Genomic DNA, 14,187 nt, shown 5'->3' on the forward strand with positions numbered 1-14,187 from the left:
TTCATCTCTATGGTCCTGTGGCCCCCAGTCCCCAGTTTCACTATACTATATGGGGGAATGTCTGTGCTAGCCACGCCCCCATCCACTCCATTCTCTCTGTATAACAACATGCATCAACAACATATTTAAGTGGGCAGAAGAAGCTGTTGGGTCTTTTCTCACCCCTGGTTCTCTCTTTGCCATTTGAGGATGGGACTGAGAGGAGGAATGCACCATCTTGTTGGAGTCTGGGCTGTGGGGGGTGGGGCTTCAGGCATTAAGGTGCAGGTCCAGCGTTCTGGTTCTCTGGGATCATTGAAGTTGTTGGATCATGACTTCTGATCATGATGCCATACCTGCCTGAGGGGGTCACCCGACAATGATAGGGGTGTGCTGTATGGGAAAGGTGTACTGCCAGCATACTTAGATGCCACCAGGTCTGTGGTGTGGGGTTGATTGGGTGCCCGGTCTTTGGTGGACTCTATCAGCCTTCCTCTGTTGCTTCTCCCTGGGCCTGCACCACCCAGTGGTTCTTGGTGTCTTAGACATGGGTATGTGCCAGCTCATCCTGGCAGCTGCTTGCTGGGGCCCAGATGATCTGGCTTTTGTCAGGCCTCCGTTGGAGGTGTGGTGTGACCTTGGGCCTCTGTGTCCATGACTGGATCTAGACACAAAATTGCAGAGCATGTGGTCTCGTCGCTGCATCTCCCTTCGGGCAGTTTTGGGGCTCAGTGTGTGGGGGCTTACTAGGTGTATATTGCTTTTATCTTCCTTGTGACATCCTCATGTCCTGGAGGACAGGTCTGTGGATCCCCACACCCACTACTGACCATGGAGGAATGTGCAACAGATTTAAATTCAATTTAAATAACTTTGTCTCCAAGGGGCATTTTCAAGGCACATGAGTACTACAAACTGACTCAAAAAGTGATAGCTCAGACAACATAATTCATAAAATTCACACTTGCTAATATAAAAATGTATGTAGATATGTAGATAGTAAGAGGTACAGTGTGATTCATGATTGCGTGTAGTGTGAAGTAATTATGTAGCTTATATGCAGCATTGTAGCTAGGGTTCATATTTGGGTTGGGACGATCAAGCTGCAAACCTGTGTGTACCAGGCAAAGAGAGGTGATCTGCACTGGCTACGAGTTGTAAATAATTTTATTAGTCAAATTCTATTTACAGCGTAAATAGAATAATAAATTCTTGCTTTCTTTCTGCAGGCTACATGCACAGTACAGTGGGAGCTGATGCACATGATATCGACTTCTCAATTCTACATGGAAAAATCTTATCAAAATATTTATATTTACTTACTTACAAAATGCTAATTTCAGACTTAATGCTAATTTTAAACTTCTTGATATACAATATATAGTCTGAATATAGAAAAATATGAAAAAAAAAATTATAATTTCAAATACTTTCAGAATAAAGCCTATATTTTACTTTAGTTTAAGTGGTAATAATATGCACAAACTTGCATATTATCAGCTTTGTGTGTAAAAGGTATACACAGAGCTTATAAAAGTAATTTAAATATTGTAGCTATAATCATAATCATTTATTCTTACCATATTTTCATACCTAAAATATATTTTGAGTTTGGTTTTTTTTCTTTTTTTTTTAGGCTGGAATGATCCTTGATAATGGAGTGAAGACTACAGAGGCTAATGACAAGGACAAGAGACCCTTTCTGTCTCTAATTGGAGCCAGGTTAGGTTCACCTAACAGTCTTCCTTTTCAGCAAACTGTGGATGTAACTTAGTATAATTAAATATTTCTATTTATTTCCTATGTAAGTTTCATGTGTGGCCACATGTATGGCAATGACTACACATTTTTTGTTCACACTTTCCTGTTAATAATTTCAGTACATGTTGGCAAAGAATAAATGACACCTCTTCCAACAGTGTGGTACATACCTACGCCACTAATTTCAACAGAGACGAGTATTAGTTTTTACAACATCCAATGCCATGGATTAACTAATGAATAGTCAAAATTAATAGACTTATTATATCCCTGTTAAACGTAACCTACATGCTGAGTGAGATTTTTAAACATCATTTTCTTTTATTTCTTTTTTTTATTTTTTAATGGGATACTTAGAGTCTATGACATGTCTATGCTGTTGATTACAATTATCTCCAAATTCACAAGAAAAAAACTATCAGTTCAATATCCACATAAACAAAGCGATACAAACAAATTACACATAAAGGCCTTTCAGTTTACTTTGCTTTCCCACAATTTAGTCTTATACATCTCTGTCCATGAAAGTTACCCTTACAAGCAAAACAATCTATCAATTCTACCAACTCATTAAGTGGATTTAGTTCTTAAATCTGCAGTTTTTAAAAATGTTTTTACAGGGATGGAGTCAAGACCAATTCTTCCAAGACAAAGACCAATATCACACCTTGCAAGTCCAAGACCCGACGTTGCGAGACCAAATATGTAGAACGTCGATAAATATTTCAACGTTCTAAAAAAATATGTAGCTGGTCTAGCTTTTGATTGACAAAAACTAGACCAAATGTGAACACACAGACACACTCTTTTAAATCAAAGCACCAAATGCCTTCTGGTGCTTAAATATTCACATGCAACAAGATTTTGTGGTCATTAGCAATAAAAGAGTATTTTTTAGATGATGAGATGCAGTTGCGATCTCATCACTGTTGCTTTTATTTAACATTTAGTTTGTTGTGCTTCTGCAGGTGAAGATAAAAGAAAGTAAGTTTTCGTAATTTTGACAAAGACAGAAGAGTCTCAAACAAGCCTTGACCCAATTTGTTGACCAAGGCATAACAATGCAAGACCAGAAAAAAAAAACAGGTCAAGACTGGTTTCAAGCCCTCCATCCCTGTTTTTTTTTCATTACATATTTATTTATACTGTCTCTCTGCTATGACAGTATGGTATGACACAGATCATTTATGAAAAAAACATGGCCCTCCAACTTATGCCAGTGCTACTATTTCCATCTGCAGAAATGTACTGCTCTCAGTCAAAAACAATTAATCAGAGCCAAGAGGAAAGTCCTAGCACTGGTACAGTCATATGGTCAATGTACTAATGGCATACAAGCAACTTACCCCTAGAAGAAAACTGTTTATCTGCCATCAACAGTGCCTATGCTAACTAGGTAGAGCATTCAAGACACCCTCTATTGAAGAAAACTAGCTGTAGAGTACCAAAGAGCAAGGAAGAGGGTGTGAGCAAAGTGTACACGAGAGTGCTTGACAGCACTAAAACCCTCCCCCTGGCTGTGATTGGTGGCTTTAGTGCAGCTGTTTATCATACTGCCATCGAGGAGATATTAAAAGAAGTGTAAAGTCAAAGACAAAAAGACTGATGGGCTGTTAGAAGTACCAATTCATCTACATACTAAGTAGAATGTCTCCTCTTCTACCCGGTTTTGCTGTGATTGTTTGTAAAAGCTCTAAGTAGAATTGAATTAGTAATCTCATATTGCTCAAAGTCCTGTGTGATGACAATAAATCCATCCATCCATTGTCTTCCGGTTATCTGGGAAGCGGCCTAAGCAAGGAGACCCACACTTCTCTCTCCTCAGTCATTTGAGCCAGCTCCCCAGGGAAAATCCAAGGTGTTCCCAGACCAGCTGAGAAACATAAACCCCTACAGCATGTCCTGGGTCTTCCTCTGGGTACCTGGAACCCCTCACCAGGGACTGTCAAGGAGGCATCCCAACCAGATACTTGAGCCTCCTCAACTGGCTTCTCTTGACATAGAAAAGCAGCATTTCTACTCTGAGTCCCTCCAGATGACAATAAGTTAAATAAAATCTAATCTATGAATTTTAGCTACAAAGCTTGCTGTTTTCAATGGACCCCAACAGTAGCATTAGCACCAAGCTCATGTCTTCTCTGTGTAAGCTAAGAGCTCTGTTTGCAAGGAATGCAAATGGGCTTGATACACGGGGAGTGATCAACAACCATGAAAGACGAAGATTTTCCACCACTCTGGGTGAAACCAACAAATGGGATGTGATAACGACAACCTTCTGTGCTGCGTTGCTTTCCCATGTGTGCCGTCATCATGTACGAGCTCATAATCTCACATGCATAAGGAAATGAATGGGGAGAGTACTTACAGCACTTTAAAGAAAGGAAGCAGGCTGGTTACTAGAATGTACCAAGGGAAAAATGGTCATTATTTGCATGCCTTCACTCACAAAGTATCGTTAGGTCACATGAGGTGGGGAAGTCCTTATTAAAGATCATTTTAGTGCTCCTCTTCAGTCTGGGCTTCAATAAACAGGCAATAATTATACACAAAGAGACAGATGTCAGTATTATTAGTAGAAGGCAGAGGATGCAACTTGTAACAAGGGTCGAAGTCCAGATGTCATAAACATAGTAGATATCTATCATGGGCAAGGCAAGACAGCAATAATACTGGGACTTAAAGTCAGGAACTAGTGGAGGGAACTTAGCAGGAAAAGTTAAGATTTTGACATGACAGCATGAATTACAATGACAATCTAAATGATCACACTGTGCTACTTTGGAACATTGCATAGGTATAGCCCGCACCAGGATGCAGACCTCTTCAAACCCAGAGTTCCTGCAATCATCAGTCATTTTATAGCCTACAAAAACCAGGATCATGGAGCCTGGCTGAGAGGAGGAGATGTGTGGCTTGATGGCTGCCAGTGAGTACAATACATGAAAATTCTAATTATTATTCTGACCAAACGAATGCATGTTTGTCTGAAGTAATTATACAAAAGATGTATTTAAATCAATATACGAGCGTACGTATACATAAGCTTAATGTATCTGTGTTACATAGTGGTCTATGTAACACATAGTGGCCTATGTAACACATAGTGGTCTATGTAACACATAGTGGTCTATGTAATACATAGTGGCCTATGTAACACATAGTGGTCTATGTAATACATAGTGGCCTATGTAACACATAGTGGTCTATGTAACACAGACCACTACAAGAGTTTTTTCCTCCCAACAGTCATCACCATCTTCAATTACTCTTTGAAGAATCTGAATTAATGAACTACAACATAAAATTTTCCTTTGAGCTTAATAAAATACTTTTGAATTGAATTAGAATTTTTTTATATATATTATATATTTTTTGGTTACCATTAGAGGTGTGCTGATCGATCAGCCCCTGATTATAATCGGCCGATTTCCGTGAAAAAGTGTATGATTGGTGTTTGCCGATCACTGTCTCTTGTTGCCGATCACCAAACCGATCAACTGTATCTCACTTCACAGCCTGCATGTGCAGCTCATCTCCTCTTTCCTTCTTTCCTTCGCACTGCGCAAATGCGCAGCAACGAATCCTAAGCGATGTCGTGTGGAACTATAATGCTCTGAGAGTGAATGGGGAAGTTTGCGCATTGCGTGCATTTAAAAAACAAACACTTGATAGAGTTTGACTATATCGAGGCTCACTGCAGGAAAAAAAGACATTCGGAGAGATCAGATAGTAGGTAAAGCAGCGCACAGCTACCAACACTCACCAGGAAGAGCATGACGGTCAGAAAAACTACACGAAAAGTGGCATTTTTCATCCTGTACACTGACTCCGTGAGCTCGTGACCGACAGCTACCAACAGCTAGCGGGGAAGCGCATTGTCACTCATGGGAGTCAAAAACTGTCGATTGCAGAGTCACATAAGTTGGGCTGGCGGGAGTCGTTAACAACTCTACTTAGCATACGAATAGCCTAGCATATGCAAAGGCGCTTCTGCAGACCAGGGCCGTGCAGAAACCACTAAAGGGGCAGGTGCTTAAAAAAACAAAAAGGGCACATCTAACCTCCTTCTATTACAGAATATTAACAAAGCCACACAGCTTTCAGAGTTTAGTAAACAATGATAAATTACAGAATTGTGAGATAGGGTAACCTAGCCCTAACCCCACATAGAACATACAACTATATGTTGTAAGATATTTTATTAATAATTTCTTTCTGCAGGTCTATTTTGTTATAGGAAAGTATTGCAATATTCAAACCCGCAATTTAGCAAGAAATTGTAAATCAGAGCTGGACCACCAGACATATTTTGTCTTTACAGAATTACACTATTAAAAATATAAACAAGGGCACAATGCAACCTTTTAGTGACTGTAATCTATAAAAAAGAGCTGCCTGTTTGCTACACCTGCAGTGGAGATGAAGATGGTCCATTCAGGAAATCAGAGCTGCATCAAACTTTAACGTGGAACTGCAGAAAAAAGAAAAAAACAAATATTGAATTGTTGATGCATGTCACCATGAGAAAAGCCTACTGAGTTTAGCTTAAAAAATCTNAGGAAGCAGGCTGGTTACTAGAATGTACCAAGGGAAAAATGGTCATTATTTGCATGCCTTCACTCACAAAGTATCGTTAGGTCACATGAGGTGGGGAAGTCCTTATTAAAGATCATTTTAGTGCTCCTCTTCAGTCTGGGCTTCAATAAACAGGCAATAATTATACACAAAGAGACAGATGTCAGTATTATTAGTAGAAGGCAGAGGATGCAACTTGTAACAAGGGTCGAAGTCCAGATGTCATAAACATAGTAGATATCTATCATGGGCAAGGCAAGACAGCAATAATACTGGGACTTAAAGTCAGAAACTAGTGGAGGGAACATAGCAGGAAAAGTTATGATTCTGACAAGACAGCATGACTTACAATGACAATCTAAATGATCACACTGTGCTACTTTGGAACATTGCATAGGTATAGCCCGCACCAGGATGCAGACCTCTTCAAACCCAGAGTTCCTGCAATCATCAGTCATTTTATAGCCTACAAAAACCAGGATCATGGAGCCTGGCTGAGAGGAGGAGATGTGTGGCTCGATGGCTGCCAGTGAGTACAATACATGAAAATTCTAATTATTATTCTGACCAAACGAATGCATGTTTGTCTGAAGTAATTATACAAAAGATGTATTTAAATCAATATACGAGCGTACGTATACATAAGCTTAATGTATCTGTGTTACATAGTAGCCTATGTAACACAGACCACTACAAGAGTTTTTTCCTCCCAACAGTCATCACCATCTTCAATTACTCTTTGAAGAATCTGAATTAATGAACTACAACATTAAATTTTCCTTTGAGCTTAATAAAATACTTTTGAATTGAATTAGAATTTTTATATATATATTATATTTTTTTTGGTTACCATTAGAGGTGTGCCGATCGATCAGCCACTGATCATAATCGGCCGATTTCCGTGAAAAAGTGTATGATTGGTGATTGTCGATCACTGTCTCTTGTTGCCGATCACCAAACCGATCAACTGTATCTCACTTCACAGCCTGCATGTGCAGCTCATCTCCTCTTTCCTTCTTTCCTTCGCACTGCGCAAACGCGCAGCAACGCATCCTAAGCGATGTCGTGTGGAACTATAATGCTCTGAGAGTGAATGGGGAAGTTTGCGCATTGCATGCATTTAAAAAACAAACACTTGATAGAGTTTGACTATATCGACTATATTGACTATATTGACTACTATAAAAAAAGACATTCGGAGAGATCAGGTAGTAGGTAAAGCAGCGCACAGCTACAAACACTCACCAGGAAGAGCATGACGGTCAGAAAAACTACACGAAAAGGGGCGTTTTTCACCCTGTACACTGACTCCGTGAGCTCGTGACCGACAGCTACCAACAGCTAGCGGGGAAGCGCATTGTCACTCATGGGAGTCAAAAACTGTCGATTGCGGAGTCCCATAAGTTGGGCTGGCGGGAGTCGTTAACAACTCTACTTAGCATACGAATAGCCTAGCATATGCAAAGGCGCTTCAGCAGACCAGGGCTGTGCAGAAACCACTAAAGGGGCAGGTGCTTAAAAAAACAAAAAGGGCACATCTAACCTCCTTCTATGACAGAATATTAACAAAGCCACAGCTTTCAGAGTTTAGTAAACAATGATAAATTACAGAATTGTGAGATAGGGTAACCTAGCCCTAACCCTACATAGAACATACAACTATGCATATGTAAGATATTTTATTAGTAATTTCTTTCTGCAGGTCTATTTTGTTATAGGAAAGTATTGCAATATTCAAACCCACAATTTAGCGAGATGTGTAAATCAGAGCTGGACCAGACATATTGTCTTTACAGAATTACACTATTAAAAATATAAACAACTGTACTGTAATATGGATTACAGTACACTAAAAGGTTGCATTGTGCCCTTGTTTTAAAAAAAAGAGCTGCCTGTTTGCTACACTTGCAGTGGAGATGAAGATGGTCCATTCAGGAAAGCAGAGCTGCATCAAACTTTAACGTGAAAATGGAGAAAAAAAACAACAAAATCAAAAGTTGAATTGTTAATGCATGTCACCATGAGAAAAGCCTACTGAGTTTTGCTTATAAACCTTTTTTTAAATTAAAATCACATTTTTGTCTCATGAAGTTTTTTTTTTTTTGTTTTTTTTTTTACAAAACAAACATATTTGCACTTGTCATAAATCTTTTCTTGCTATTCTAAGTTTTTGTTTGTGACTCAAAGTTTTGCTTGTGATTCTCACATGACGTTGGGGGCGGGGCCTAAAATGGCAACAAAAGATTTCTGATGTGTGCAAATAAAAGTTTGTTTGGCAAATAACTTTTTAAGTTCACGAGACAAAAATGAGTTATTTAATTTTAAAATAAGTTTTTTAAAAACAAAACTTTTTGTTTTAAAAAAATAAATCATTACAATTCCAAAAGTTTTGATTACAATCTTATTGTATTTATCTTCCTACCCTGTGAACCAGACCTTAAACTTACTTAAAGTCTGGATTGAGTTTTTTCCCCTTCATTAATGAATATATCTATCATAATTACCATGATAGATACATTATATCTATCATGGTAATTCAGGGTGAGTTATTTTTAATTCTAAATGAATATCCTTGTTGGACTTTTATTTAAGTGCTATTCTCCTTCAAGATACATTTACCTAATGCCAGAATAAATGCAATGTACTTTATGCAGCAAAGGAAATTATAAGACATATATCCATTATGGAGATGATAGGTTTTGGATGGGCGATGTGGCCCTATTGCATAAGCGATACTGAAGAATGACTGCCATCATTAACGATACAAGGAAGAAGCTTTTTAGTTGTCTTGCTTTGCTAGCAAAGTCGTTAGCTAGCAGCTAGCTAATAGCGCAACATACAGCCTAATGTCTGTATGATAAAAATACTGAATCAATAGATAAGAACAGTTTTTTCTCACCTGGTTGTCTCCTCCCATTCAGTAGTTCTTCAGAGAAAAGCAGACGCAGAGGCCTGTCAGTGTCGGTGGCGTTTCCTGGGTGCAAGCTCCGATCCAGTTTCTAAAGCGCATGATCTGCGGTGCTGGGGCGAACTTTGATTGCCGTTTTTATGTCTTTTCTTTGATTTGTTACTTGTTTTAAACATTCAATCAAGTCAAATCTACCGCTGCACAGATCTGACGGTGTGCGTCTTCCTCTCTGGTTGCGCCGCTGCACGCCCCTTTTTATTAACTAATTTCAACCACACCTAAAACCAGCATGATAGAAGTTTCAAAATCAGTTTGAAAAAGTGGAAATTCAGAATAATTTTAACAATGACATAACAGCAACTGCTCTACAAAACAGTTTGATCTTTATAAAGGGGATGAGACCTTACCCTGACCAAATCTCCCAGCTGGAACTGTGCACCCCTATTCCGGGCATTGTAGTATTTAGCTTGTCGGGTTTGACTTAGCCCAACTTTCCGTTTGACTTCTTCCTTCATCTCATTGTGTCGCTCCAACAATTTGTATACAGTTTGCTGAGGTAATGGTGGTTTGGCTATCATCCTCCCCAATGGCCCTTGAAGTTGACGTCCCAACATTAGTTCTGCAGGGGCTTTCCCTGTGGTTTCATGTTGAGCACCATTGATGGAAACGGAATTCCCAAATATGTTGGTCCCATAGATTGTGATGCTGTCCAACAAATGAGGCTATCATTGTTTTGAGAGTTCTGTTAGTCCGTTCAGTCAAGTTAGATTAGGGATGATAGCTGGTTGTAAAATGGTGTTTTACCCCCCATGCAGAGGAAAACTGGACATCTCTTGACTGGTAAACTGGGGCCCACGATCTGACACAAGGCTTTGTGGAACTCCAAAGCGAGTAAATATCTCCTCCCAGAGGATAGTGATGAGCTTCTGTGTCTTCCTGACTCTTACAGGAAACATTTCCACCCACTTTGTGAAGTAGTCGATCACCACAAAAAGGAAGACATTTCCTTTTTTACTGCGTGGAAAAGGTCCCATTAAGTCCACCCCAAGTTTTGCTCAGGGTTCAGTCAGAGGTGTGGGTTACAGAAAACCAGCTGGAGCTCAATTTTCTGGTTTGTACTTCTGACAAACTGCAGTTCTTTACATGAGTCCACACATCCTTACGGACTGACGGCCAGAGAACAGCCGGAGAAGTGTCTTTAGCCTGCCCAGATGTCCACTCAATGGACGATCAAGGAAGTACTGGAGAAACTGAGGAACTAAAGACTTGGGAACCACCAGCTGATATTTCATGCCATCTTTTAGTGGGATTTTCCTATGCCAGAGATTGTGAACTTTATAGAAGAGGATCCTCTCAGGTCTCTGGTATCTCGGATCTTGAACCATATTCATGAGGTCTGAGTCTTTTTCCTGAGCTTCCTTGATTTCTGCTAATGATAGGGGTAAGCCTAACAAGGTTTTAGCAAAATTCAGGGCTACATTTGCCGGTCCAGCCGGGTCAGTAGGCATTGCTCGGACAGCGCATCAGGAACTACATTTTGCATTTCTTTTCTATATCATACTTCAAAATTGAAATCTTGCAACCTCAGCACCCAGTGTGTTAACCTAGAACTGGTTCTGGGGCAATTAAATGCCCAGGTTATGGCAGCATGGTCGGTGTAAATGGTGAACTTTGTACCCTCTACGAAATGTCTCCACTTTTCTACAGCCCAAACAACCACCAAACATTCCTTCTCAGAGATGGAGTAGTTGTGATCTGCTCCTTTCAATGATCTTGAAGCAAAAGCAATAACTTTTTCTCCATCAGGGGTAGGTTGGACCAGGACGGCCCCCAGACCAACATCACTGGCATCTGTATGAATGTCGAATGGTAACTCGAAATCTGGCTGCCCCATTATCGGTGCATCCTTTCAACAATTAATGGAGAAGGTTTTAGGAGAGCTACTGGGCAAGATCTGCCAAAACCTTCTTCAGCATCATGAACACATGTTGGCAGTCCACTGTCCACTCCCACCTTGCATCTTTTTTGAGCAGCTGATAAAGAGGTGTAGCTATGTCTGCGAAATGTGAGATGAACTCTGTCTCACTGATGTCCAGCTTCCATCTTAGACACAGTGCTTGATACTCAAAGTCTCTCAGACATTGCTCTGGCAACTGGACCATGTCTTTTAACTTCTCTTCTACTTCTGAAAGATAGTCTGGAGGTAGAAAGGCAGCACAAAAGGCATTCTTAAATTCAAGCCAGTTTTGATGAAGAAACGGTCAGGTGGGAGGTTGATGCCGTGAAGTCTACCATCCCACTGTTTGTTGATGGCATGACTGAAACCGTTCCTGGATTGATGTAGGCAATAGTTTGATCCTTCCTTTGAGGGTGTGAAGGCCCAAGGCTCCCTTGTGGTAGTCTTTGTACAGGTAGGGCTAAAGGTGGAGAAGATGTTTCAGGGAAAGTAGGCCTCATGGTAGAAGAGATGATCAGATGGCACAGGGAAACTTGGTCTGACACTATCAAGGGAATGAATAGCTGTAGAGAGTCTAGCCCGCTTCAACCTCTATTTCAGCCTTCCATTTTTTATCTCGTTGCAGCAAACANTTTTTTTTTTGCAAAAACAAACTTATTTGCTCTTGTCATAAATCTTTTCTTGCTATTCTAAGTTTTTGTTTGTGACTCAAAGTTTTGCTTGTGATTCTCACATGATGTCATGGGCAGGGCCTAAAATCACAACAAAAGATTTCTGATGTGTGCAAATAAAAGTTTGTTTGGCAAATAACTTTTTAAGTTCACGAGACAAAAATGAGTTATTTAATTTAAAAATAAGTTTTTTAAAAACAAAACTTTTTGTTTTAAAAAAATAAATCATTACAATTCCAAAAGTTTTGATTACAATCTTATTGTATTTAACTTCATACTCTGTGAACCAGACCTTAAACTTACTTAAAGTCTGGATTGGGTTTTTTCCCCTTCATTAATGACACACTTTTATTACATACATTATATCTATTATGGTAATTCAGGGCGAGTTATATTTAATTCTAAATGAATATCCTTGTTGGACTTTTATTTAAGTGCTATTCTCCTTCAAGATACATTTACCTAACGCTAGAATAAATGCAATATACATTATGCAGCAAAGGAAATTAGAAGATCGGACATATATCCATTATGGAGATGATAAGTTTTGGACGGGCGATGTGCCCCTACTGCATAAGCGATACTGAAGAATGACTGCGATCATTAACGATACAGGGAAGAAGCTTTTTAGTTGTCTTGCTTTGCTAGCAAAGTCGTTAACTAGCAGCTAGCTAATAGCACAACAACAGCCTAATGTCTGTATGATAAAAATACTGAATCGATAGATAGGAACAGTTTTTCCTCACCTGGCTGTCTCCTCCCACTCAGTAGTTCTTCAGAGAAAGGCAGACGTAGAGGCCTGTCAGTGTCTGTTGTATTGAAGCAGAAACGATACAACGTTCAACGTTTTCCGTCATCTGACAAGTAGCAAGTCTACTCCACTTTATTCATCAAAACGTTTTTTTTTTTGTTTTTTTTAATTCACCAAAAACTGTTCTGTTTCCTAGAACGTTCCCTACATTGAGCACCAGTTAGCCGCCTTATCTCACTGTGTGAGAGGTAATTGCGTCATGTGTCACGGGCAAAAGATCAAAGGTAACAAGGTGACCGGCTTATTATGTTGTACAAAAAAACTCCAACAAAAAAACAAATAATTTTACTACATGTTATTATGTTTCAGAAGAGGGCTTAGGAAATAATAATACCAAAAAAAATAAATAAATTTGACCAAAAGGGCACTTGGGGGCAAGGAGCAAAAGGGGTAGGTGTTCAAGCACCCATAACCCCCTCACCCCCCCTGCACTAGCCTGGGTACCACCAAAACTCTGCAAAAAGAAAAGTAAAGTCCAGATCTCACTGGGAGCGTCTTTCTTTCCCCTCGGTGCCGTCCTCTCGCACCGGTGGCATTTCCTGGGTGCAAGCTCCGATCCAGTTTCTAAAGCGCATGATCTGCGGTGCTGGGGCGAACTTTGATTGCCGTTTTATGTCTTTTCTTTGATTTGTTACTTGTTTTAAACATTCAATCAAGTCAAATCTACCGCTGCACAGATCTGACAGTGTGGGTCTTCCTCTCTGGTTGCGCCGCCGCACGCCCCTTTTTATTAACTAATTTCAACCACACCTAAAACCAGCATGATACTGCCCAAAATCAGTTTGAAAAAGTGGAAATTAGGAATAATTTTAACAATGACATAACAGCAACTGCTCTACAAAACAGTTTGATATTTGGAAAGGGGATGAGACCCTGACCAAATCTCCCGGCCGGAACTGTGCACCCCTATTCCGGGCATTGTAGTATTTGGCTTGTCGGGTTTGACTTATCCCAACTTTCCGTTTGACTTCTTCCTTCATCTCATTGTGTCGCTCCAACAATTTGTATACGGTTTGCTGAGGTAATGGTGGTTTGGCTATCATCCTCCCCAATGGCCCTTGAAGTTCTGCAGAGGCTTTCCCTGAGGTTTCATGTTGAGCACCATTGATGGCAAAACGGAACTCCCAGATATGTTGGTCCCATAGATTGTGATGCTGTCCAACAAATGAGGCTATCATTGTTTTGATAGTTCTGTTAGTTCGTTCAGTCAAGTTAGATTGGGGATGATAGCTGGTTGTAAAATGGTGTTTTACCCCCCATGCAGAGGAAAACTGGACATCTCTTGACTGGTAAACTGGGGCCCACGATCTGACACCAGGCTTTGTGGAACTCCAAAGCGAGTAAATATCTCCTCCCAGAGAATAGTGATGAGCTTCTGTGTCTTCCTGACTCTTACAGGAAACATTTCCACCCACTTTGTGAAGTAGTCGATCACCACAAAAAGGAAGACATTTCCTTTTTTACTGAGTGGAAAAGGTCCCATTAAGTCCACCCCAAGTTTTGCTCAGGGTTCAGTCAGAGGTGT

General features: G+C 40.0%; 1 protein-coding gene across 1 annotated transcript in view; it reads left to right on the plus strand.

Annotated features, from left to right (window-relative positions):
• cemip (cell migration inducing hyaluronidase 1) overlaps positions 1-14,187 on the plus strand; it is a 213,119-nt gene that overhangs the window by 144,445 nt on the left and 54,487 nt on the right. Inside the window, exons 14-15 of the mRNA XM_016665182.1 lie at positions 1,616-1,701; positions 4,535-4,666. Coding sequence (XP_016520668.1) covers positions 1,616-1,701; positions 4,535-4,666 — 218 coding nt within the window. The remainder of the gene's footprint in view (positions 1-1,615; positions 1,702-4,534; positions 4,667-14,187) is intronic.

The sequence above is a fragment of the Poecilia formosa genome, unplaced genomic scaffold (assembly GCF_000485575.1).
Source record: "Poecilia formosa unplaced genomic scaffold, Poecilia_formosa-5.1.2 Scaffold554, whole genome shotgun sequence".
Lineage (NCBI taxonomy): Eukaryota > Metazoa > Chordata > Actinopteri > Cyprinodontiformes > Poeciliidae > Poecilia > Poecilia formosa.